We start from the raw sequence: 26,198 nt of genomic DNA, 5'->3' as shown, positions 1-26,198 counted from the left end.
AAGAAAATATCAGTTTACCAATAATGCAATCAATAACAAAAATATATCATAGATTTTGGAGGTAACTTACAGGTAACTTCATAAAGAAAACATAACAAGGTCAAACAAAACTTTACTTGTTAATATTTTAAGTGTAGGTCAATACACATACAATGTGCTGCTTTAAAATGACAAAAAAAAACCTTCAGGGAAGAGACAGCTGGGTGATGTGAGTCTGAGGGCTATTTAAAATGACACACTGGACTGCAGCGTGTGTCTCTCTGTCTCTGGCTGTCTCTTGTGCTTGCCATCATGGACACCTGTGAACATTGCTCGCATAATGCTGGTGTGATTAAAGATGCGTACTATTCATATGTCCATTTTATGTCCACGATGGCTTATGTTGTTCTTCAGAAAAACAACTGCACAATGCATTGCTTAACATAAGACTTAAAAATCAGGATTTAAAAAACATGACCATATTATATTCCTGGTCACTTTTAAGTTTTTTTCTCAAATCAGAATTTTAATATTTTTGCTAATAATGTTTTTTAGACAATGAATAACACAGTTTTGAAAGGAGATACTGGTGCTATTTCCAGTGAAAGAACCTTCAGCCTACAGAAGAACTTCATAAACACAACACTGTCTTGCGAAAACACATTCTTTCATTCTCCCATTCAGTTTTAACGTCTATTGCAATTCAGAAATGCCTCAGAAAAAATAAGTGTGAAGAAAACAGACAAACTTACTGCTATCTCATGAAGTCTAAGTGCTCACAGAGCTCATCCCAGATTGTTTTAATTTCATCATAATGCGCTACAATACAAAAATAGATATGAAAAGTCTTTGTTATAAAGTAGTTAAAATAATGTTTCGTTTGAGTCGTAGCACAAGAGAGTCAAAGGATGGACCCCAGGGATTATGAATCCTAAGAAAAATAGTTATCATAAGCTCTGTGGTGAAAGACATGAACTTCCACCAAAATCAGACAAGACTTTCAGCTGTCATGATGTTTTACAGTTGGTAGGTAACAGCCAGCAAGTCACTTAATTCATGACATAAAAATAAGCATACATGTATTTTTGTATATGTGTAGACATGCTTTTATCGAAAGAAAATATTTAAAACACGTTGTGAGCGGGTCTTGCTATTGCTTATGATGTCTGCTAACACATAGCAGGGGGAGCCCTTAGCCTTCAGTAATTGATTTTTATTTATTTTTTCACTCTCCACATGAGACACAAGGCAGTGATATGAATTGTTCGATCTGATCACATTCCAGTACCGACATGTTAAAAATTCTCAATGTAGAATATCAAATTTTTGGATTTCCTTGCATGCTGGTTGAGCTTGAGTAATGTTTGTTGGATGATGAGCATGGTAAAATTAGTCAGCAAAAGCAGCAGTGCGACTGAACAATCTTGACCAGTTTCTTTCTCTGTTCTGTAATGCGATCCTCTGCACACCATGTACCTCTTCTTTCACTGGGAGCTTGCATTCGGCATTCGCTGCAGCTAGAGAGGACTTTTGGTTTGTTTTTTGTTTAAAAAGTAGGAAGAGTTCATGTGTTGCTTTTAGTTTTTGGATTGGTTCTCCATAGTGATGTCTTCCCAATTTCTGTAAGTGATATCTGTCCTACACCTGGTGATGTCCTCCACTCCATTCACCTCCATTTTCTCCTAGGACTCTAAAAGGGAGTGCCACCGGCACACCTGCTGTCCTTCAGTCTCCTTCATCTGGGTCCAGTGTGAGAGCTCCTCTTCCCCAGAGCTGTTGAGACCCAAAGAAACCCAGCCCAGCCTCTCTTTGCGCCGCATACCACTGCGCTTGCAATGGACGGACAAAACCAGTGTCACCTCCGAGAGCTGGAAAAGTGCCACCTGGAACACAAAGGTCTCCTGGTATGTGGGGTCTGGCCGCCCCCGGGAGACTGACGTCTTGCACTTGGACATCTGCTGGCCCATTGAGTTCAGCATGGTCAGCTTCACATAAGTGTCTGTCACAGCAGGCAAAGAAACGGGAAATGTGTGAATGCCCTGTGTCAGCTCACAGTTACAAGTTTCCATGTTTTACTGAGCAAAACCTATGTCTATGGATGATAATAAGGACATAAAGTAGTGTAGAATAAGCAGTGGATTTGTTTCAAGGGTAAGAGAATTAGTTACAGATTTTACAATCCAGTGACATGCAGTAATTGTAATCTGCAGACAGGTCACATATATAGCACTCAGTGCACATCATGACATATCTCTAAAATAATATGCTTATGTTTAAATCATTACTAAAGTTATTAGAGGCTGTAGTTATAATTATAGAAGTTATAAATAATAAATTCTTCTCAACTGCATGCTATTGATACGAAAAGAATGATCAACAAAGTGACTTTTTATTGGACACTACAACCTGTTGCAGTGTGACGCTGCCAGTAGATCTGACAGAAAATATCTCACATTTCTATTCTCACATTCATAGACAAGTTCAGGAAAAACAAAAGCAATGAAGGGGCTGGTGATGAAAATGTGGCACATGAGCATATATGGCACAGTTTTTCCGAAGCGCGGGGGTGTAGCATGACAGGCATGATCATCTGGCAGCTTCCCTCATGGGTGTGGTCTGCTGTTGAATGCTTGAGACTGGGAAATCTTGAACATATTCAAGCTTTGTCAAAATATCAGCAGAACAGGAATTGCACAAAGGGACATATTGCTAGCAGATGGTATGTTCCCGCTTTGAACCTATTGCATTAAGAATTTATACACTAATGTTACACCACCATCCATGAAGAAGAGTCACCAAAATATACATGTATATGAGCAGACTGATGTAAGGGAGAAACTCACCTCGGATTATATAAACCTGTCCACCTATTAAGTGTTTCAGGCAACAGAACAGCCCATCTGACAATAAGGGTTGGAGAGCATCAGAAGAAACAACCAAGGTTTCAGTTGTTCAGCCAAGAAACAACAGAACAGTGGGTGAGAACTGAGAGGCAGGGGAAAAGGTAACAGCCACCACAAGATCAACTTGAGTAAAATCTGTGATGTGTGCACTGAAACCATGAGAAAACCAGAAAACTCTTATGGGAAAAATACTGAAGTTACTCTGTTAGGTGGGGACAACCGTCATGTGTTGCCATTGGACTCAAAGGACCTGGGGTTGAATGACACCTCCTGCTGTAGCACTCCTGAACAAGGCAATTATCCTGAACTGCTCTAGTAAAAATGACCCAACAATATATATGGGTAAATAATCAGAAGCAGTTAAATATCATAAGTCACTTTGGAGAAAATTGTGAGCGAAATAAATAAATGTAATTGATACATTGAAATAAAGGGTGTATATTTTGCTATGCTGGTCCTTATTATGTAGGAGACGGACGTATCTTGCTAATGATGTTACATTTCCCGTTTCCTTCGAAAAGAATTGCCTGTGAGTCTAGTCTTTTTGCTGCATCTGTGTAGGTACAGTTCATAAGAATGTTTAATGTAATCAGCTGATATCTTGGGAAGTGAAGTTGAACTTTACACGTTGCTTTTTATTAGAACCCATGGACACACAACATGCCCTTTTTAGAAGTTACATGAGGCTGGTTGTGCCACAGCTCTCCCCAGCATCCAATATTAACAAGGCACTTCTAAGATATTATTTTAGTACTATCCTGAACCCTCAGCACATTTTCTCTGCATCTGTTAAAAAGGCAGAGCGTTCTTGGGAACTTACTGGGTGGCTTGTCAGCAGCCATATTTTTGAAGTAGCTGCCCTTTATGACCTCTACAGAGAGGCGGCCGGTGGCGGCGCTGTAGATGAGTCCCACCAGAATCTCTGCTGTGGAGCCACGTCCAGCTGAGCGGAAGGACGAGGTTCCCTCGCTGCGAGTTACACTCACCAGTGACCCACAACCCTGCTGTCAGACAGACAAACAAAGAATATATAAACTTCGCAGGAACACCTGTATGCAATATACTGTATATTATATATATTTGGCAACATTCTATCATCGCCTGCATGGCTTTCCTTCAAGTGCTCTGGTTTACTGCCACACTCCAAAGGTATGGATTTCAGGTGAATCGGTGAGTCTAAACTTCCCTCAGTGTGCGTAAGCATGAGCGATCGTGTGTGTGCGCATGCGCTGCGGGGGGCTGGTGCCTAGTTCGATGTATATGCTGCCTCATGCCTTGTGTTTCTGGAATAGGCTCTGGACCACCATGACTCTGCATTACGACAAATGGTTTTCAGTAATGTATGTGTGCTATATGCATACAATAACATATCAATAATGTATTTGCACAGACAACCCTGACCTTCTGAACAGTCATCACATCCCTCTGACCTATAATGAGCAGTTTTCTCACAGGGGTTGCAGAAAAACAAACACGGTGTACACTGCACAGTCCGGCTTCTCCAGAAAACAAACTGACCCCATTTAATAATTATCTAACACAAAGCATATATTGGATTACTCTAATAACTCAAATTTTTGTGAAAAAGTGTTCCACTGGTGTTCAACTGGTGTATCACAGGGCATCAGTTCAATATACAGCTACCTGTAATGTAATATATGCTGGCAAAGACAGTGGTATTAGACTTATTGACTGTATTTCGAGAATCACGTCTGCATCTTTGTCTCTCCATCCATTAGTGAAATGTACTTTAATTTACTCAGCTTTATATTGCTTTGGAGAAAAGCATCTTCCAAAAAAAATGAATGTAACAATCTGTTTTGCACAAAATGTGCTGAGAACATTGGTGGCACATGAATTTTTTGCTTTTTTTCCATGACCCTACACTGACAATCATGCTGCTCAATGTCCTAAGTGGGAATATGCAGAATGTGTCTTCATAGATCCGACACCAGCTCACCGTGAGAGCACAGCCAGGGTCCAAAGTGACGGGCAAGGCCATCTTTCCCTGCAGGTTGAGTTTGGTGAGGTAGAACACCTTCTCCCCCAGAATCTTCTCCTTCTTCATTCGGCGTACACTGTAGAGACGGAAGCGCACCGCATAGCTCCCAATAGCATCTTGCTCAACGGGGCTGAAGCGAAATGTCTCCGTGAACACAGGGCAAGGACCCTTCTGAATCCCTGTCTTTGCCCGCTGTTTCTTGGTAGGCAGCAGCACTAAATGCACCTGCCAGGCCACATTGCCCATGCTCTTGAGAGCAGGGATGTCAGTGGCGGCCGTCACTGTCACCGCCAGCCGTTGCTCCCTTGAGTCGTAGTCAAAGGCCACATCCAGGGTGCCATATTTGGCCAAGGGCTCTGGTTCATAGCCAATGGGGAACTGCAGGGCCGACCCATCCTGGAAAAAGAGACATGCTATAGATTGGCGTGGGTAACAATTTGACCTTAGTAAAGAGGATGTCTAGATATACACTATGCTGTGTTCTAGGAAACATCCTGTGTGAGATTTAGAAAGGCAAAAAAGACATATTGTGTGGTTTAAATTGAGGGCAAACTTGTGTTTTGTAATGACACTACATGAGAGCTTGACAGGTCAACCATACACTCAGAGAATCCATCAAATTCATGGGATACTCTTCACTTTATGTTAGTGAATACGTGGAGAACATAGTCCTCCAGACTAACACAATTAGCTCAGCAAGTCAACCATCCAGGTGTTCAGTAGCATTGCTTGCTCTGAAAGTTAATGTTTTGTTCACCATAACGGCTAACCCATTCAAGGCTAACTGGTGTAACAGTGAAACCGTTGGTCTTGTACCATTTGTACCTCTGTTGTAAATACCATTGAGCAGCAGGGTTTCAGGAATCCTGCTCACCTCTGCACCTAGGACTGCAGTGCTGTCACTGGGTACATCCTCCTCGTAGCCCTTGGTGAGGTAGCTCTCAGTCTCCTGGTCACCACTGCCATCACTGAGGGACTTTTCCTGACACCTGGCAGGGGTCCTACCACCACCCATGAGGTATGAATGTTTGGAATCGCCCGTGTCCGAGGGCAGGGGGGAAATGTGCGGCGAGCCATTTTCATCCTGGTAGGGGGGAGGCTGGAGTTCGTCCAAGAGGGGTGTTCGCCTCATCCTTTGGACACAGTTGGCTATAGGGGGAAACCAGTGAACACAGAATAACGTGATAAGAGTCTCATGATTGTTGGTTTGGCATAAGTGTGAGAGATAGAAGAATGTAATGTTTACATATATATGTCAGTGAAATAATACACATGCTGGAGATTTGAGAGAGAGCCTGTCAGTGCGTAGTCCTCCGTGTGTCTATATAGACCTCAGAGGGTTTGTGTGTGCTTTTGTGTGCCTGTGTGTCTGACCCTCTCCAGCGGAGGCGTCGCTGCTGTAGCCCTCGAGTTCAGCTGACAGGGAGCTGCATTTCTGCCTGGTGTTCCAACTGCAGCCCTGTTGACGCCAGGACCGAGCCTGTTGCCGCGTGGCTTCCAGGCATTTCCCAATCCCCTCATCCTCACTGTCTGAGGATGAGCCCCGTGAGTCTCTGGCTAGTGTGAAAGAGGATAAAAACACAAGATCTCGTGTTGGGTTCCACCTGTTAAACAGTAGTTTGGGTCCATTTATAAGATGTAAAAAAATGTAATTTACAACATCAGTACAAAGTGCTTGTATTTTTTTCCTGAATTGCAGTCCTACGGTTATGATCCGAATCAGAACACTATATATATTGAAAACATGTTTAGCATTTCATCTTTAATTGTCTAGGAAAATATTATGGCAAAATCCTGGACCATTTTGTTTTCTGATCATAAGGTACAAGTTGTGGGGGGGGGGGGGGGGGAATCATTCAAAAACAATCAGTACATAAAGATGTTAAATTAAAAAATAAAACTTCTACTATGACAGAAGGCATATTTTAAGCTGCATATTCCAACAGGACCATGACACGTATTTAACTTCTGGCAGTTTTCCTTAATTAACATCATGTGTGACACTTCAGGAAACACTTGACTTGAGCTTCCATGCAATTCTGAATAATTTTGCCTGTTGGGTATAAATTATCCTGATCTCTTTACGAGAAAACTTCACACTTGTCTCTCTAATATCAGAATACACTGACAGTTGGCATTCCCACGCATATCATTCCAGTAGATGAAGGAAGCAGAAGTTCTGAGAATGTGAGTGAAAGTCTGTGAGGTAGGCAGCTGGAGATTTGACAGAAACAGAGGCAGTTACAGATTTGGTCAGTTTCACTCAGTGGAAGAGGAACCTAAAAACAAGCTGGAGTTAGTGGCACAGAAGCTCACCATTACCTGAGTTCTCTCTCTCCCTCCCTTTCTCCAGCACCTCTCTGGATCTTCGTGAGGTCTCAATGGGGGAACCACTCTGGTTTTTGCCATTATGTTTGGGAATCTTGTCTCTGGCAGCACTTTTATGTGAATGAGTCAGTTCTGAATTGTGAGCCATCTGCTTAAGTTTAGAAGATGTTTCCATCAGTAAACCGCTGCTCTCCTCAACATTGTTGCAATTTGTGGAGCTTCTCAACCTGTCTTTACATCGTGTGGAAGTTGGGGAAGAATGTCTTGTTCTACTTCTGCTGTTGTCAATCTCATTTGTTGGCTCCTCCATCCGGGCATCTCTGTCACATCTGTTCGGAAAGTCAGTCTCTTTCCAGGTCAGACTCCTATCACTACGGTCCTGACATTTTCTTGCATTTTCCTCGCCCTCTGAGGGAGAGCCTGCATTGCTTTGTGAGTCACCTCTAGGTTTCTGAAACTTGCCTTTGCGAATGTGCAGTGACCCTTCCTCAATGTCTTCCTCTTCCTTCCTCACCATTTTGGGTTGGTCCTTCTTCACACTTTTGGAGTTGCCTGTTCCTGATGTTTTAGCTTGCTGGAGCTTCATCCTATTCCCTTGAATGTTGCAATGGGGGTGGTCATCCCAAGTAGAAGTCTTAGTGTCACCATCCACTTGGTTACTAGGATGATGAAGCTTGCTGGGGAAGACCTGGTGCTTGAGTTTGTTGCAGCTTGGTGCAGATTCACCCACCTGAGCCACCTCCACCTCCTCATCCTGGTCTGTCTGGACCTTGCTCATGATGTTTGTGACCTGCTCTGCTAAATGATCGCTAACCGTGTAGGTGGCATCTCCCACAGCAACAGCTAGATCATCCACAACATTTGTGACTGAATCCAAAATGGAGGAGACAGAAGGGAGACTCTTTTGAAAACTTCTGAAAAAGGTCATATTGGCTGTGGTCTCACCTTTCTCTGTTTGTCGTTTCGGGAAATATCCAGTTTGTTTTGACCGTCGATTCAGACCAAATACTAAATCATCTATAGGAGGCTCAGTGATCACTGTATCCAGATTTTGTGAGTGCAGATGATCCCAAGGACTAGCTGTTCACGGTGGCTTGTACTTGAACATGGAAGGGTGTGAGCATGTTACCAAGACAAGGGAATGATACCATTATGAAAAGTTAAAGCCTCATTTTATAGAATGTAAATGGTGTGGTGAGATGTAATGACTTTACATTAAAAAAATTTCAACAAAATGTTTCTTACCTAGGAACATTGTGCTTCAGAATGCATGAATAATCTCACAACATTAGGCTGCAAACTTGTGACCTCCTCATATACTCACACAGAAGATTCGTATGTTTATTCTATCGTCCTTTTATTATTACAGCAGGTAAGCTTGTTATAAACAGTAACTATGGGAACCACAGATACTCTCTGGGTTTAAAGACAGATCCTCTTCATATTACATACAATCTATACATGACAAATACTGAGCATTACCTCTCAGATCCTTGCTTTTATGGTGCTTGGAGTCCAGGTATGACAGTTCACTGGCACTATCGAACGACAGCTTGTTGCTCAGATACAGAAAAAGGAGAATCATCAGGAGACTGAATACTGTAATTGTGGACAGGAACCCCAGCACCTCCGGAGACACTGAAGAGGCAAAGAGGACAAGTGGCAGCAGGGGTTTTAGGAGTTAAGATATAACATTACGAGTGTGAAAATTTCAGTACAAGCTTCAGGTTCAATATAGCAGATACCAAAATCAGCAGACAGAGATTTTCATATAATGGAAACTAATATAATAGACCAGAGAGAGGGAGAGGGAACAATGAAAGAAACACTAACTTACACTTTTGAGCTCTGGACTTTACATCTGTCGAGTAATTAAAATTCACATTCTGGAAACCAGTGTAGACCCTTTCCTTCTCTTCGGTGTTTTGTAGTTGCTGTTTTGCCTCCAAGAAAAGTGCTTTCCAATGGAATTCCTTTAAACTAAGACACTGATAACTAATAACACAGCACTGAACAAATGTGTTCTGTCATCTCGATTGTATTATCCTGATGAAATCCAAAGAGTGCTCAAGAGTGCAGTAGTAGATATCATAAAAGCTATCTTCTTTTCCTTAATCTTATCTGATATCCACACATCCATCTGCCACTGCTTTGGAAGCGACAACGCAAAGGCACAAGTGTTTGCGCATGCTGAATGATATCCTACAAGCTTCTCCAGGGCATATATCATTTCAGACTGAATTATTAAGTGGGCTCCTCTAACCTGATCCCGTTCCATACAAGAATGCAGGCACCCTCCTCAATAGCTTACCCCAAAGCAATGAGCTTTTATGTTGACAACAGGACCTGGATGTTGGTCAGGAACATGCTCATCGCCATGGTTACTGCATATTGATAATGATGATTATATGCATAGCTGAGGCTTTTGTGTGATGTGAAAGCAGCGGTCAAGGTCTAAGTAGCCGTGCTCCTTTGTGAAGCATCTGTGATCTGCTCTAAACGAAAAATGCTGAAGATACCGAGTAATTACAAATGTGCATAATGTTAATGAAAGCCAAAATTAAAATGTATACTTTGACCTAAATGGTAAGATACCGAATTAATCAAGCATGAATTTCAATTTGGAATCCCACAGTGGAGGAACACAACATGTCGAGATACACATCGTATTTCTGGATGAAAGGTGACAACACATGGATTATGCCTTCCTTTACAGAAATTCACTACTAGCCCAGCAGAGCAATTACTGGACAAATAAGACATGATATCACTAAGACGCTGAGGAAGAGGATTAAAACATTTTTCTTTAAGATTAATCTTTAAGATTGAATGGAGTCTTTAAAGTCAACTCGGATGCACATAAACTATACGGGGAAAAGATTGTACAGCAACCACATTGCCCGGAGAAGCTTCACTGTAAGATACTGAAGATTGGTGTACACTTTCAGACATGACTGTGACCCATGCAAGCATTTGGCAGAAGAGTTGGGATTCAAAAAGTATACATAATTTTTCACAAAACACATCTGATCATTCAAAACCTTAAGATGGATTTATGTGCATGTTATTAGGTTTATTTTATAATTACATGGCATCTACTGGATCCATTTTTATGGAAAGTCAATAAACCATAGATCGCAATGCACATTTTACAGGATTGCACTTTGGAAGAGTATATTATATTAAACAACCAGAGTAATGTTGTGGGAGTTGAGATCACATTTGCACCACAATTCTAATGTTAAACAAGTCCTGATAGGGCATGAGAATGAAATTTTCATATGACTTGTCTTAAAGAGCCACATAACTGGAGTAAGACCTGTGCTCTGTTAATTAAAACTCAACAGTCAGTCACAAGGAAGACAGTCTTGTTTACAGAGTCCTAAGATTCAGGTGTTACTGTTGACACACTCAAAGCGTTGTTACTGAATTAGCAATATCCTTATCTGCTTACAGGAGAATGGTACCACACTGGAAACTCGATATGCCATCCATTATTCAAACAGGGTATGGGGGTTAGCAGGAATCGGGCCCTAAATGTTCTAATCATTTCATTGTAGGCTGGCAAATGTATTTCAGGGCATGTATGGAATGCAAATCTGGGAGCATTCATGTGTATTTACATGTTTACTTTTTACATTGCACAACAATATACATGTAGCAGTTGTTCAAAGTGGTATGCTTAAAATCTTCACAAACAGCTGTTACAGTCAAAAAAGCAACATTATAAGTTCTTTTCTTGTACTGCTCACATAGTGACAAATTAAATATTGATTGTGGGAGGATAATGTAATCTCTCAGGACAGCGACATTATTACCGAGCAGTGAAAAACAGACCCTTTAATTCTATTTTTAGTGTCTGGGAAAAAAAAGAAAAGTCAAAATATTCTCTCCCTCAAGAAATGAATTACTGCATGCAAATGCACTTATTTCCATATTCACTTATAAAAAATGGACAGAAGCATACTAAATACCTAACAGCTTTTTACAGTTCTTTGGCCGAACCCAGAGGTGTTTCTGCTCTGCTCAGAAGCAGAGGCATACAAATCTGTTGTTTTATATTTATATAAAACACAGAGAGAGTGTGTTTCACTGATGTATGGACGAGAGGCCCATTGTAAGTAGTGTATCCAACATTGTAAGTCACCTTGGTGAATAAGGTGTGTGGGCTCATAACACTACATAGTATCCATTGGAAGTCGCTTTGGAGACAAGCATCTGCTAAATAAATAAATGTAAATGTAAATATTTACAACTAATTTGGAAATCTATTGCCCCTAGAGCCCTTTTTACCAGCAGAATAAGGTAAAGATCACTAACGGCGTGTGTTGTCTTTCTCCAGCCGAAATATATTCTGTGACACTGTCATGTCTGGAATCCAAGTGCCACCAAAAACTAGGTAAGCTACACCTCATCAGTGCAGGAGCTCTATGTCATTGTGGTAGCATGAAACCAGAAAGTGAACAGAGTACAACCATTAGACTCCTATGAAATTCTCCTTCTATAATTCATAACTGCAATGTGAAACACGGCACAGGTGAACAGAAAAGCTGAACACATACTAACGGTGTCACGTCCACGCCCACTACTCAACCGACAACACCCGACTCTGCTCCAACACCTGATTAACCACTCACCTTTTAAAAGACCCTCCTCAGCTCCCATACCTTTGTGGAATCTCATCAAGGACAACTGCCCTTCCTTGTGACTGCTCATTCATACGCGTTTCCAGTTCATGGTCTCCAGGTTTTGACCCCTCACTTTGTTTCTCGACCACGTCCACGGATCATCGTTTCAGCACCGACCGCTGATCGACCGACTCTTTGCTTCGTCTCCTGACCTCACCCTGGATTCCCGCTCTGAACCCTCGACCGCCGATCGACCGACCATTTGCCTGTCCCCGACACCGAGAACTTGCCCGATCCCCTGAATCCAGACGAACGACTCCGCACTTGGGTCTTGCCATCCCGGTTCTCTCGGCCCGCCATGACAAAAGGTAAGGGCCAGCTGGTGGTATAGTCATTACAGTAGACACCTTGCACTCAGAGGACCCAGGTTCAAATTCACCTCCTTCTGCAGTACCACTGAATGATTTTTTTTTTTTTAACCTAATTTACTTTAGCATAATTGCACTGCTGTATAAATGGGTAAATGGTTCTCAATTGTTTAACACCATAAACTGCTTTTGAGAGAAATGTCTGCTAAATAAACAAATGTAAGAGGAAACCCCATTACTTGCAGCACTGCTGTATTTTTGGAAATCGTGGTGAGGTGCACCTATATGATCATGATTAATCCGTGATCGAAATCCCCATCACAGTTAAGTCAGGATAAAAAACAGCTGTTGGAAATGCTTAGACAGGGGCATGGTAATGGGTTCCTGCATGATGGATCCTGTAGTGCAGAGCACAGGACACAGTAGTAAGCATGTTGTATCTGAGGCCATGTAAGCTCAGGGTTAACCAGGTTATACAACATGAAAAACATACAATCGGGGGGCAGGAGGAAATCAGCCAGAAAATGAGCATCTGTTTCAGAAAAAAAAATTAATGGAATTAAACAGCTGAACAGATAAGACTTGAATGATTGCATAATTCCATCATATTTATTTTAGAGAACTGAAGTTACCATTTTATTTTGTGCATACGTATAATTGTACACCGCAAAAAATGTATCAGACAGAAAAATAATAAAACATAAAAAAAGGTTGAAGAAACTGAGCCAAAGGATTAATGCCAAAAGTCTACCTCTGTGTTCCGAAGCAAACTGAAATCGTTCTGTGGAAGCTGTATTTCTAATGATCATTATCATCAAGCACACTCTTTATATTTGGATATGAAATTGTGGTTGGCATGGAAATGGTCTCCGGGATCTTAACATCTCAGATCACTCCGTTTTACACCACTGCCATACACCTACACATAAACATTGCACAACCCACACACTTCCCCTCATAATCACTTGAAAGGACACACACACACACACACACACACACACACACACACACACACACACACGCAACCACAAGGACAAGATTCTGTTCCCTTTTTTTTTTTTCTCCACAACTTTGAGCAGTGTTAGCACTTATTTCTAGATATACTCCGCTCTTACATAAAATTCTAAAAAGTTAGGATGATGCAGCAGCAATGAAGTCATTTTGGACCTTCTGTTCATTAGAAAAATTGTAACTGTGTGTACTATACTGTATGTACTCAATTTGTGCCAGTACTGTAGACTGGCACATGCATATCTGCTTTCTGTGGCATCCACAGCAAAGCAAGATTCCAAATAAACACAAAAACATTCAAAGAGACAGACAGGAATACAGACACCCTATACACACTGCGAGTGCATTGACTGACAGAAGTGTCTCCATCTTACCTTTCCTGGCACAGACTAGCTCATGTACTCCACAGCTCCGCTGCCCACCTGTGGAGAAAACACTATGTTTATAGGGTCTGTGACATGAGATCAAAACCCACCCACCATCAGTCCTCTCCACCCACATTTCCATGCCTCTGCTTCCTTGGCACAGAGTTGTTTGAGTCTATGCTCAAGTCCAGCAAGAAAGCGGCCCATCTGGTTTGCTGCTCAGTGCAGCAGTGCCCTCCTGCAATATCAACAGTCCATCCCAGGACTTCTGGGTAATGGAAAAACAGAACGGAAGCTGCTTTGGGTTTGACATTGGTGTGAAGCGAGAAATCCTCCCGGTCTCCTGAAAGTAGCTGGAGGGTGGTAGTGGGGGCAGCCCTACACGAATATTTCCTGATCCACTAAAACCTCCCTTCATCCAGAAGTCCCAAAGCATCTCGCTGGACACAATTACAATGTACTGGTCAGTGATGTATTGATGCTTTCATTGCATTAAAACCATACTCAATATGCTTCAAAATATTTGAAATATTACAACAAATATTTTTGTTTCCAAAAACCTTAACCAATGGTCCACTGTTTCTGGTCTAAATCTTTTCAGGCCATCAACACATTTTATATATTATTTTGAAATCATAAATCATTTCTGTGAACTACTTCCCAGAGTGTGGTAGAGAAGAGGTTTTCCCCAAGGTATTTGCGTTTCACTTCAGTTCCTGATCTGCCAGCTGTGGCTTGGAACATCGCAAAGCTCTGCAGCATTTCCTAGTGTGAGTGAGGACCTGCCTCCTCACCGCAGAAGCACAAAAGGAAACCTTGCCCAGCTGTACAAGCCCTGCAATCTGTGCTCTCTAAGCACACAGTTCAACTGCTTGGTCTAGCTTATACCACATGTATGTCTAACATGCTTGAAGACTTTAATGTTCCATGGTAAAGTCTCATTATCATATTACATTGCTGTTTATACATTTTTTAACCTTAAAACATCCAAACTTCTACATTATATTGCTCAAATGTTGACAGAATATATTTCAGTTATAACATACTGGAGAAACCCATTGACAAAACTGTAGATGTTCTGTATCCATTAAAAGTATTAATATATTTGAAAAAATGAATAAACATCAGCCATTGCATTCACTTTTTTTTACCATGTTTGACAGACATTTTGTACCTGGCAAAAATTGCACAGGCCGAGAACTGACAATTTTGTTCGGGGGGGGGGGGGGGGGGGGGAAGCCATCATATATTAAAGTACTTCTTGTACCTGTGTGTTTGCCGGGCTGTACAGAAGAAAATAGGGTGATAGCTTTTCCACTTTTGCTGAAAAGGTCTTGTTAGGGTTATTCTAGTCACGTCTTTTCACGGTGCTGTGCGATTTATTACAGGGCAGGAGGAAGAGAGAGAAGGACACATGGGGAAAAGTGGAGGCGGTGCAGAAAAAAAAGCAACATGTTGCTAAACAATTGTGGATAATGAAAAATTGGCAAGCGCTCTCCCTGAGAGTGAGCAAGGATGTAAGCACATGACAAATGCACTCTAAAACACATCTTTGAGAGGAGCTGTGTAGCTTCCTGTGGAGATGATCTTGCTCCCTGAGCACGGAGTTCTCCTTCACCCTGCTTACCACACTTCTCACAGAGGGGTGCATGGGGCGAACTGGAACGTGGGTTCGTTCTTCATGAATACACAAACATAACTTAAGACAGAAAAACGCTCTTCCTGCTAAAGCCAAGAATATTTTTGACTCATCAATGTGTGGCTCCATCAAACACAACATGATGAAACAGATGGAATATATATTTAACTGGCTTTTTTTTTCTAAGCAACTTACACTGTTAGGTTTGTACACTAAGCTACTTAGGACAACTTACCAATTTATACCACCAGTTATACTGGGTACTTTTTATGGGAGCAATGCAGGGCAAGGACCTTTCTCAACAGTGCACAGAAAGAGTTGGGATTCAAACCTGTGCCCTCCAGGACTAAAGGCAGCAGCGCTTACCACTACGCCACCTGCTGCATATCTATGACTGAAAACACAGCTGATACTGTTCATCTGTTTCTAATTGAGTTTGAACACTTTAGCAAGAACAGCTGTCTTATAAAAAGGCTTGATTGTGAACATGCTGACATAAATTAACCATGTAAGCCCTTCAACCTCATTACAAAGTTAAAACAAATTTTAAAAAATGAATAGTCGTAGTACAAAAATGCCAATTTCCCTCTTCATTGCATCACTGCATGCGAATTAAGCTTAGAAATGGATGTGAAAAAAAGCATTGATTGAAATTGGTAGTAAAAAGATCTGTGCAACATCACTTATACCAATACATTTTCACACATTTATTCAGTTGAGGAATCTCGACTTCATTCATTGTACCGTCGTCACTACAGATTAAGTGTAAATATTAAACAGTCCAGTTAGTCATTAAAAGACTCAAAACATACTTCTCGCCCAACCTTAGAAAAATGACAGAAACTAAAGTATTAGATGAACTTGAGAATTCTTCAGAAAAAACTTGTTCAGGAGATTTATTCAGATCTGGATGTAAAAATTATAGTCATTATTATTATTATTATTATTATTAGTTGCATGCTGTTTCAGCACCACCGGCTGTGAACAGCTCAACAACTCGAACCCATGGCTCTACAGGCTGATGCATTCATTCTCAACGCAGGAGCATCACACATGACTAAAAGGAGGAAAGAACTGTAACAATTCTGTGCGATAAATATAAATTTGGGACACTGCATCTCAAGTACATGACTCCCATCAATAAGATGTCCCGTTAGAAGTTAGCGCGCGCGGACGAGCCCCACCGCCGGCCTACTTACCATCAATCGCCATGATGTTCTGTTGTGGGTTCGACCAAGGCAGCTTTCGCCAGTGGGGGGTGTACCATCTCAGGACGTTTCGGCGGGGGGGGGTGGGCGGGGAGGGGTGGTGATCATATGGTACGTCCTGCTCCAGCAGCAGCACGCGCTCGCCTTTTCCCACGTACGAACGAGCGTTACGCGGAGGCAGTGAGCGCGCGCTCGTCCCCGCGTAGCGACGTCACGCTCCATACTTCAAATAATCAGTATAACCTCCTTTACTTCCCATATTATTCTATGCATGAAAACCAAAGAGGTGATAACTGTGTGTGTAATGTGCTCTAGTTTCATAGCGCAACTGTATTGGAACAAATATTAATTTTATTTTTATAATGATTTAAATTAATAATTAGATTAATGTTTGTTGACAGGGGGGATGCGGTGGCGTAGTGGGTTGGACCGGGTCCTGCTCTCCGGTGGCTCTGGGGTTCAAGTCCCGCTTGGGGTGCCTTGCAGCAAACTGGCGTCCTGTCCTGGGTGTGTCCCTTCCCTCTCCAGCCTTACGCCCTGTGTTGCCGGGTTAGGCTCTGGCTCCCCGTGACCCCGAATGGGACGAGCGGTTTGGAAAGTGTGTGTGTTTGTTGACATCAACTGGAAAACGCTGTGGTGGTTCATGTGGGAACAGCACACAGAAGAACTTGCCGCCTGGCCCAGAATTCCGTGGTATTTGTCAAAAGAAAGGTGGAAGAGCAGTATCAGCCCCCAGCATCAGTATGGTGAGAGCACCATCCCAGCAGTTGATGGTTAACCAGCTGTCATCACAGCGATGTCTCTGAAACCAGACGTCACCATCATGCTGTGTGAAACCTTCAAAGCAATCATCTTGTTCGACATTACAGTTCCTTGGAAAGAATGGATGGAAGAGGCTAAAGAGAGAAGGTGTGTTGAAGGAAATTGTGGGCCAGTCCCACTGTAGGGACTACAGTGTGTGGAGTGTCACATTTAGTCATAGGAGGAAGGACATCAAAGCTGTTACTGAGACTGTTAAGAGAGCATCTAGATGGTTGTGGGCCAGGAGAGGTGAGCCATGGGTTCAAAGTAGTGCTGTCGGCCTGTCGGCTGGGGTTTGATCAGCCCTCGTCAGGTCATCTGGGCAGAACTATGTAATATTAGAAGACCAAAAACATCTATAGACCCTAAGTTACATCACAAATTATGTGTCCAGTTGTCTCAAGGGGAATGACATAAAAATTGGGTTAAGTTTTTTATGAACATTTTTTTCCAGTTCCATTTGTAAGTTAATATTATTAATGTTAGGGTATTAAGACGATAAAGCAGGGGACAACTGAAAGTGTAGTGGTTAGCGCTGCTGCCTTTCAACCCCACCTCTGGTTCTAGTACTCTTAAGCAAGGTCCTCACCCTGAAATTGCTCCAATGCAATTGCCCAGTGGTATAAATGGATAAATAATCGCAGGTAGATTAACATTAGAAATTGCTTCGAGGAAAGTGTCAGCTAAATGAGTAAAGCTAAAACACTGTATCACAGTGAAACACATAAGATAAGCTAGAAATTAGCAGGAAAGCTTTATAATAATTGGCCATTACAAGTTCCGGACAGAAAACATGTTTTTTTTCTGTGGTAAATATGTATACATCAGCAGTAAAAGTACTAAGAATAAAAATGTTTGCATGTCTCAACAACACACGTATCAGACACTTTTCTCCAAAGCAACTTAGAATTATTTACCTATTTATACAGCACCGGGGGTGCGGTGGAGCAGCGGGTTGGACCGCAGTCCTGCTTTCCGGTGGGTCTGGGGTTCGAGTCCCGCTTGGGGTGCCTTGCGATGGACTGGTGTCCCGTCCTGGGTGTGTCCCCTTCCCCCTCCGGCCTTACGCCCTGTGTTGCTGGGTAGGCTCCGGTTCCCCGTGACCCCGTATGGGACGAGCGGTTCTGAAAATGTGTGTGTGTGTGTATTTATACAGCTGAGTAATTTTTTTACTGAGCAATTCAGTGTAAGGACCTTTTGTAAGGGTACAACAGCCAGAGAGGAAAATTGAACCTGCAACCTTTGGGTCCAAAGGCAGTAACACAAGCTACTATGCTACCAGCTGTCTACACTAAAGACATCCATCCATCCATCCATCCATCCATCCATCCATCCATCCATCCATCCATCCATCCATCCATCCATCCATCCTGCTTGTCCTAATAGGGTCACGGTGGCAGCCAGGAAGAGCAGAGAGGCCCAGCCACCCCTGTCCCCTGCAACTTCCTCTAGCTCAGCCTGGGAGATCCCCAGCTGTTCCCAGGCCAGCTGTGAGGTATAATCCCTCCAGCAGGTCCTGGGCCGACCTCAGGGCCTCGTCCCAGTTGGCCGTGCCCAGTATACTTCGAAAGGGAGGCACCCAGGGGGCATCCTTATCAGATGCCCGAAACCACCTCAACTGGCTCCTCTCAATGTGGAGGAGTAGCAGGTCTACTCTGAATTCCTCCCAGATGTCCAAACTCCTCATGCTGTCACGGATGGTGAGTCCCAGCACCCTGCAGAGAAAGCTCATTTGGGCTGCTTGTATCCGCAATCTTATTCTTTCACAGACACACACACACACACACACACACACACACACACACACACACATTTTCAGAACCGCTTGTCCCATACAGGGTCGCGGGGAACCAGAGCCTAACCCGGCAACTCAGGGCATAAGGCCGGAGGAGGAGGGAACATACCCAGGACGGGACGCCAATCCTTCGCAAGGCACCGCAAGCAGGACTCGAACCCCAGACCCACTGGAGAGCAGGACCCGGTCCAACCCACTGCGCCCCCCCTTATTCTTTCAGTCATTACCCAAAGTTCATGACCATAGGTGAGGGTAGGCACGTAAATCGACCGGTAAATGGAGAGCTTCGCCTTACGGCTCAGCTCCCCCTTCACCACTACAGTCCAGTACAGCAACCGCGTTACTGCTGCCGCTGCTCCTAGTCTGCGGCCGATCTCACGCTCCCTTCTCACCTCACTCGTGAACAAGACCCCGGGGCAAATTCTTTCCCCTTACCCCTTACACTAAAGACATGTTCTTCCAAATTCCTCACTTTGTCAGTATTGTTGAGCAAGAACATGTTCACAATTTGCCCATTCATCACTTTAGAGGGAGCGGTCATACTTTGGCCTGCTACACCTGGAATGTAGTGTCAGCAGGAACCTGGATGTGAGAGCACTGTGGTGGAAAGACCTACTTTCACTGTATCAGCAAAGGCTGTGAATATGCTTTATTTAAAAAAATTTGTTCACAGGGTGCAGCTGTACCAATGCCTTTGGGAAATTCTTTTAGGAGAGGGCTGAACACGAAAGAGCACTTAGAGAGAGCATGAGGAGAAAGTCACGGTTAAAAAAACAAATCATAACAATGGCAGATACAGAACATGTCAGACTACTGAACTTATTTGCATTACCATGGTGAATGTGTAAATCTGAAGTCTAACAGTGTAAAGGTAAATTTTTTGTCTAATAAATGCTTCTTTTTGTCCATGTTAAGTGGAAGGTTGGAACCTGAAGGGAAATATATATGGAATTCTTTGAAGACTTCTTGAAATTCAAGGGAGTATGAAAATTCATTTAGGCTGCAGATCTGCGATGGCCTCTGTTGGTTATAGATAGTAATGGATGATCATCATGGAATTATAACAAACAATAACAATAGCTTCAGAATAAGTATTTCATTTATTATGTACAGCCAGGCAAATGTGTATTAATAAGAAATAAGAAATTAATACGCAACTGGGAAATGTATTAGTCTGCGGCGGAATATCCCGCCCAGGTGTACGCTCACTAGTCTTTCGACCTGTGCTTCCAGAATATGGTCCGGAGCACCCTGGCTTCGTCAAGAGGTAGACTATAGTGAATGAGTGCATGGAAAATGTGTCACTCTAAATTAAAACACAGTGTTATGCTATATAGTATTTGGTGATGTCGATAAAAACGGTCAAAGTGAAACCCTAATACCTGTACAATAGTACAATAGAAAAACGGAAACATACTTCACATTATTTTTCTGAACGGACTGGAAATATACATTAGTATTCTTTTGTCTTTTTTAAATTTTTTCTCAACACATAATTTATTAAATGAATTACATGAATATTTTTCAAACGAAACACGAAATTAGAAAAAATACAATCACAGAACACTAATCCGTAAACAAAACTCTGCCAAACTAATCATAACAATTACATTAAAAAATCGAGAGGTACCCTAGAGTACCCGCACGACAATAATTGACAAATTCTGAACCTCAACACACATAATAACGCGATCATCAATTTTGACACCCGACAGAAAATAACCCCAGGACCCTTTAACAGTAAGTGGACGCAACACTACACTTCTAAGGCCACAATCAAAACAGTGCAACTAACAAAGGAGCTGCGTCTTAAATCTGCCATGATTCTAAAAAAGAACTTTACATTCATTTTAATAATTTGGGGCAAATTAAAGATGAGTTAAATATATAAGGAAGTTGAAGGAGATGAGAGGGGCTGTTCGCGGAGTTCCGCCCGGCGCGAGCCAACAGCAACACTGAACCCGGAAATCATGGGTTGAAAGAAACGCCCTGTAGGCGATGCGGAGGAGGGATCCCCATATTTCCTTAAGAACTGAGGGCAGAGCTGCCAGCCGTGCGCGGGACAGGAGTTTGCCGAGGGAAGCCGGACAATGAGCGACATGAAGGAGGCCGAGAGCGCGGGGGAGCTGAAGGGGGAGGAGGAGAAGGACTGGGCTGAGGCCAAGGCGTTCTTTGACAGCTTGAAGTCCAAAAAACCCAGACCTGTGAGTTCCTCCTTCGCGCCTCCGGTTCTCAGACCCGTGCGTACAACTTGCGACAGACAAACAGGTGCTTAATACGTCTCCTTCTGTTTTCCGCGTGTTCGCGCGCAGCCGAAGCCCCGCTACGCCGTCACCATCGCCGTGTCCTCGCGCACGCTCTTCGACATGACGAGCGAGCGGAAGATCTTCAAGCAGCAGGGCCTCGAGAAGTACGTGGCGCACCAGCAGGAGCACGAGGACGAGCCGCTCAAACCCGGGGCCGCGTTCCCCTTCGTTAAGGTGCGGCGGCGCGCATTCCTTCCAGGGGTGTGGGTGTGTCCGCGAGTGAGTGGCCCTAGGCTAGGCACCTTTTGCTCCCTTCTTCCTTGGGTTTGCGTGTACGTGCGGTTCGACACGGAAGTGGTGTTTTACATTTTTACATTTATTTAGCAGACGCATTTCAAAGCGACTTCCAATGAACTCTATGTAGTGTTACCAGCCCACACACCTTAGGCTTATTCACCAAGGTGACTTACACTGCTACATACACTACTTACAATGGGTCACTCATCCATACATCAGTGGAACACACACACACACTATGGGGGAACCTGAACAGTATGTGTTTGGACTGTGGGAGGAAACCAGAGTACCTGGTGGAAACCCATGCAGACACAGGGAGAACATGCAAACTCCACACAGACTGAGCAGGGATCGAACCCACGTACTCTCACACCACCCAGGCACTATGAGACAGCAGCGCTACTCGCTGTGCCACCGTACTGCCCTTTTTTTTTTCTTTTTTTTTTTTTTTTTTTTTTTTTTGCACAGGCATGTCACTTTCAAGAGCACAGGGGCCACTGTGTGAAAAGGAAGTGTTAGTGTCAGTACTGTAATCCCAATTCACTTCCTGGACCTCTGCAGTTCCCAGCTCAGCACCTATTTCTGGCAAAGCATCCCTATCACACTGAGAGCCTGCGAGTGTGTAGCTATTGGCTTTTGGCTCCGAGGTAAAGGGTGTGTTACCTTTCTCTGGGTGTGTGGCTACACTGTGTGCCTGATTTGCCTTCTGCCGACCACATCCACAGGCCGTGATGTCAGTGAACGCCAGGCTGCGCGCGCTCTACCCCGACAGCGAGGAGCTCTTCGACATCGTCCTCATGACCAACAACCACGCACAGGTCGGGGTCCGACTCATCAACAGCATCAACCATTATGGTGGGTGTGGCACTTCTCCTCTTCCACACAGTGGAGTGACAGCACCAAAAATCAACCAGGTGTAACCAGTCCAACCATATAAGGCGGATCTTAATTTACGACGGTTGACACAAGTCGACTTTGTTGTAAGTTAACATGCGTGAATGCTATGAACTTTGGTATATTTGTTTCACTGATTTCGCACAGTACTCATGGTAAAAGAATATTTGCAGTATTAAATAGTGCAGCATGGAAATATTTTTTCACCTTCATTTCTAAACCTATTGTCTTTTGCATTTTTCAGCACCAGCATATTTTTTAATTTGCTAGTTATTTTAAATGGAAAGTAACTTGAAGCGAATCACAAAGTTTTGTAAACAAAAGGCATTCCTGCTAGACACCCCAAAATTGACACAGACCCCCACAATTACGTATGGTTACGTATGGCAGTGTTGTTTTATAGCAGATAGACTTTACATATTAAACCCAAACAGTGCTACTCAATATAATACGGTTAATGGGACACCTGTCGTAAGTGAGGGTTGATATGTCACAGGTGTTGTAATTTGAGGACTACTTGTAAAAAGTTACGGGATATGTTGCTATGCACTTGAGCTTAGACAAATGAACACTAATACATATTTATGAAACAAATGATATTTTATGAGCAATTACAGTAAAAGACCAGTTTACCCAAAACGGTTCTGATGCAATAGTGCTATGCTTTCCCCCTTTCCACTCTTTTTACATCTTTTTACCAGTTACATGTGCATGAGATGTGACTGCATTGTATTTTTTTTTTACCGTGTTGACAACTACAGCAGCATCAACAAGTGTGAGAAGCATGTTAACACCCAGTACTGTATATGTTTAGGCCATACAGTAGGTCACTTATTTAGTCATTTAGCTGATGCTTTTCTCCAAAGTGATTTGCAGTGTGAGTTTTGGACAATAAGGTACTTACAGTGATTTACCAGTGTATACAGCTCTAATTTTTACTGTAGCAGTTCTGGGTAAGTACTCTATTCAAGGGTACTGTCATGGGAGGTTTCAAATGAAAGGTAGTGGCTCTAGTCACTACTCTACTTGGTGCTTCAGTAAAATTAGTGAGTGTACCATACACAGCATATATTATATTTTTCTGTATGTAACAGAGGTATAATCAAAGAATACATGGAAAGATTATAGAGTACAGTGATTTGACAGAGTGATAATCAGTCACATACTGCCAAACAAATTAAACTGTTGCTATATTGATATGTTGCCATTTAACTATCACATAGCTTCATTTTGTAACTCTCTCTTCTTAGACTTAACGATTGAGAGATTCTGCATGACGGGTGGTAAAAGCCCGATTGGATACCTGAAGGCATACATGACAAACCTCTACCTCTCAAAGGATTCTAAAAAAGTCCAAGAGGCCATTGGAGAAGGTTGGTGAAAATTTTCATTGCTTTAAAGGGTTAGTAAACAGAGCTTTACGCTGACCATGGTGCTTAACATTAATAGAAGGAATGGTATTGGCAGTTACATTTGTATTGATAGTAGCTTTGTTACTGTTGTCTTAAGCACAAGCCCTTCATACTTTTGACATCTTGTCACAGAGAGTAAGAAGTGATGCTGTAGAACTCTTAGATGTGTATGAAGTTTACTTGCAAAGTGTCATTAGTGTAGTGGAATAGTTGTTACTCAATGCACTGTGATATAAATGGAGTTGAATTGTCACCAGGCATTGCAGCAGCCATCATGTTCACTCCTGACATGGAGGTGGAGCTGAGTGACACCCAGTTGCGTGTGGCCTTTGATGGTGATGCTGTGCTTTTCTCTGATGAGTCTGAGATCATTGTGAAGCAGCATGGCCTGGACACGTTCTTTGAACATGAGAAACGGTTTGAGAACAAGCCACTGGCTCAGGTGATTTCTGTACATAAAACACAAATTAATATAATACACTTGTGATGGTCTGGCTTCCTGTCCAGGGTGTACCCTGCTTCACGCCTCATGTTTCCAAGATAATTAATTGCTCTGGACTACTACAACCCTGCAGCGGACAGGCAGTTGCTGTCAATGAATGAATAAGTGTATTAGGCAGGGTACTTAACCTGAATATGGCCAGGAAAATATTAAATATTAATCTATTTAAAAATAAGTGCTTTAAATTAAAGCCATGAATATATCTTTTATATTATCTATGGGCCAGCAAGTTTACTTTCATTACATTTATTTCTCTTGCTGATGCTTTTCAACCAGAGCAACTTAACAAATAGTAATCATTATATTTAACAATGTTTATGTATAATGGATGCATTGGTTAAAAAAAAAAAAAAAAAAAAATCTGAGATGGCTATAGATTTTCTCAAAGTTGTTCATACTAAAGGGTGTGGTGGTTTTTTCTATGCACCATTAGGCATTTTTGACCTGAGAATTTATAGACTATGTCCTGTTCATTTGCAGGGTCCACTGAAGTGCTTCCTGGAAGCACTGGGAAAACTTCAGCGCAAGTTCTATGCCAAGAATGAACGGCTCAATTGCCCCATTCGAACCTACTTGGTCACGGCCCGCAGTGCAGCGAGCTCTGGAGCTCGAGTCCTGAAGACATTGAGGAGCTGGGGGCTGGAGATTGACGAAGCCCTTTTCCTGGCCGGCGCCCCTAAGGGTCCGCTTCTGCAGAAGATTCGTCCGCACATATTTTTTGATGATCAGATGTTCCACATCGAAGGAGCCATGGAGCTGGGGACTATCTCTGCACACGTACCATATGGGATAGGACAGAAATATAACAGGGGGAAACTCATTGAGGAGAACCCCCAGAAACAATAACATGTTAGGGCATAGTGACACAAGAGGCTGGTATTAGCCATTGTACCATTTGCATATATTTTAGTGCATATGTATCTGGTTTTGGTCTAGAGTTCTTTTGTCTTTTTTTCCAACTCCAAAATATTAATTTGAGTTATGGGATAGGTAAGAGATACTCCAATTGAAAATGTTGGTTTCACCAGAAGAGAAACAAAGATTGTTTTATAGTCCGGTAGACAAACAAAATGATAAAATTTTAAAAGTATTGAAGTGTTAAGGATTGTCTTAAATTGTGACTATAACACTAGCTTATGTAAGGCTTCGCCTGTGCATATCAGTGTTTTTAAGTTTACCAGCTATGGTGTAACTATTCCAATGGATTTTTCATGAGATATTGAAAGTTATTTTGTTTTCATTCTCAGGATTCACACAATGGATCTTGAACATCAGCACAATTTAATGTTTTGATAACTTGTAGTCTTTTAAAGTGAGAATACATTCCACACATGTCTGTTCAAGTAAGTAACTTAAAGAAGGTAATGTCAAAACAGAGACTCCATTTGTTATCTTTGAAACATAATTACTAGTTGTTTACATATGTTAGACTGTATGGTTATCTGCTTGAAATTAGGGTTGGTTAAATGTTTTAGACTACAATATGAACTTTTTTTTTTTTTTTTGCTAAAGGTTTTCTATCATTTTTAATGTTATAGAGAAACTCAACTATTTTCTGGGCAGACACAATCATTTAAGGCAACACAAATGGATTATAGTTATACTGTATGTTTACCACAGATGCACTTGTTTACATTTACCTGTAGTCTTTGAATCAGTTTGTATCTATAGCAGCTCTAGATGTCGCTTTATATTAAACTGCTTTTAAAAAAAAATACAAAGCAGGGTTACCAAAGAAAGAACTTTTCTAAATTTACTGAATGTTTCACATGCTCTTTAGTTCATCTCATCATGTAAAGGCTCATGATGACGAAACTGAA

At 42.3% G+C, this 26,198-nt stretch overlaps 2 protein-coding genes across 4 annotated transcripts; one reads left to right on the top strand and one right to left on the bottom strand.

Annotated features, from left to right (window-relative positions):
* Window positions 1-1,019: 1,019 nt before the first annotated feature.
* Window positions 1,020-16,449, bottom strand: LOC108929262 (synaptotagmin-14-like). Of its 3 annotated transcripts, none has more exons than XM_029255565.1 (9): window positions 16,423-16,449; window positions 13,594-13,641; window positions 8,695-8,850; window positions 6,259-6,471; window positions 5,759-6,033; window positions 4,843-5,280; window positions 3,703-3,883; window positions 2,823-2,879; window positions 1,020-1,978 (listed from the first exon to the last, which is right to left on the bottom strand). In XM_029255565.1, the coding sequence occupies exons 1-9, from the start codon at window positions 16,433-16,435 to the stop codon at window positions 1,662-1,664; spliced, it is 1,698 nt and encodes a 565-aa protein (XP_029111398.1). In that variant the 5' UTR covers window positions 16,436-16,449; the 3' UTR covers window positions 1,020-1,661. The 3 variants fall into 3 exon arrangements, with proteins under 3 accessions (XP_029111398.1, XP_029111395.1, XP_029111401.1); XM_029255562.1 differs by having other exon boundaries at window positions 2,823-2,900; window positions 6,259-6,441; XM_029255568.1 differs by lacking the exons at window positions 1,020-1,978; window positions 2,823-2,879 and having other exon boundaries at window positions 3,416-3,886; window positions 6,259-6,441.
* A 4,324-nt stretch (window positions 16,450-20,773) lies between these two features.
* LOC108929392 (cytosolic 5'-nucleotidase 1A-like) lies at window positions 20,774-25,868 on the top strand. Its single transcript, XM_018743893.2, has 6 exons — window positions 20,774-21,231; window positions 21,340-21,507; window positions 22,296-22,425; window positions 23,715-23,837; window positions 24,134-24,318; window positions 24,859-25,868. Exons 1-6 carry the CDS (start codon window positions 21,118-21,120, stop codon window positions 25,222-25,224), a joined length of 1,086 nt encoding a protein of 361 aa, XP_018599409.1. The 5' UTR covers window positions 20,774-21,117; the 3' UTR covers window positions 25,225-25,868.
* The last annotated feature ends 330 nt before the right edge of the window (window positions 25,869-26,198 follow it).

Source organism: Scleropages formosus, chromosome 1, assembly GCF_900964775.1.
Source record: "Scleropages formosus chromosome 1, fSclFor1.1, whole genome shotgun sequence".
Taxonomy (NCBI): Eukaryota; Metazoa; Chordata; class Actinopteri; order Osteoglossiformes; family Osteoglossidae; genus Scleropages; species Scleropages formosus.
Note: the sequence above shows the minus strand (reverse complement) of the source record. Positions and strands in the feature narration are given on the sequence as shown.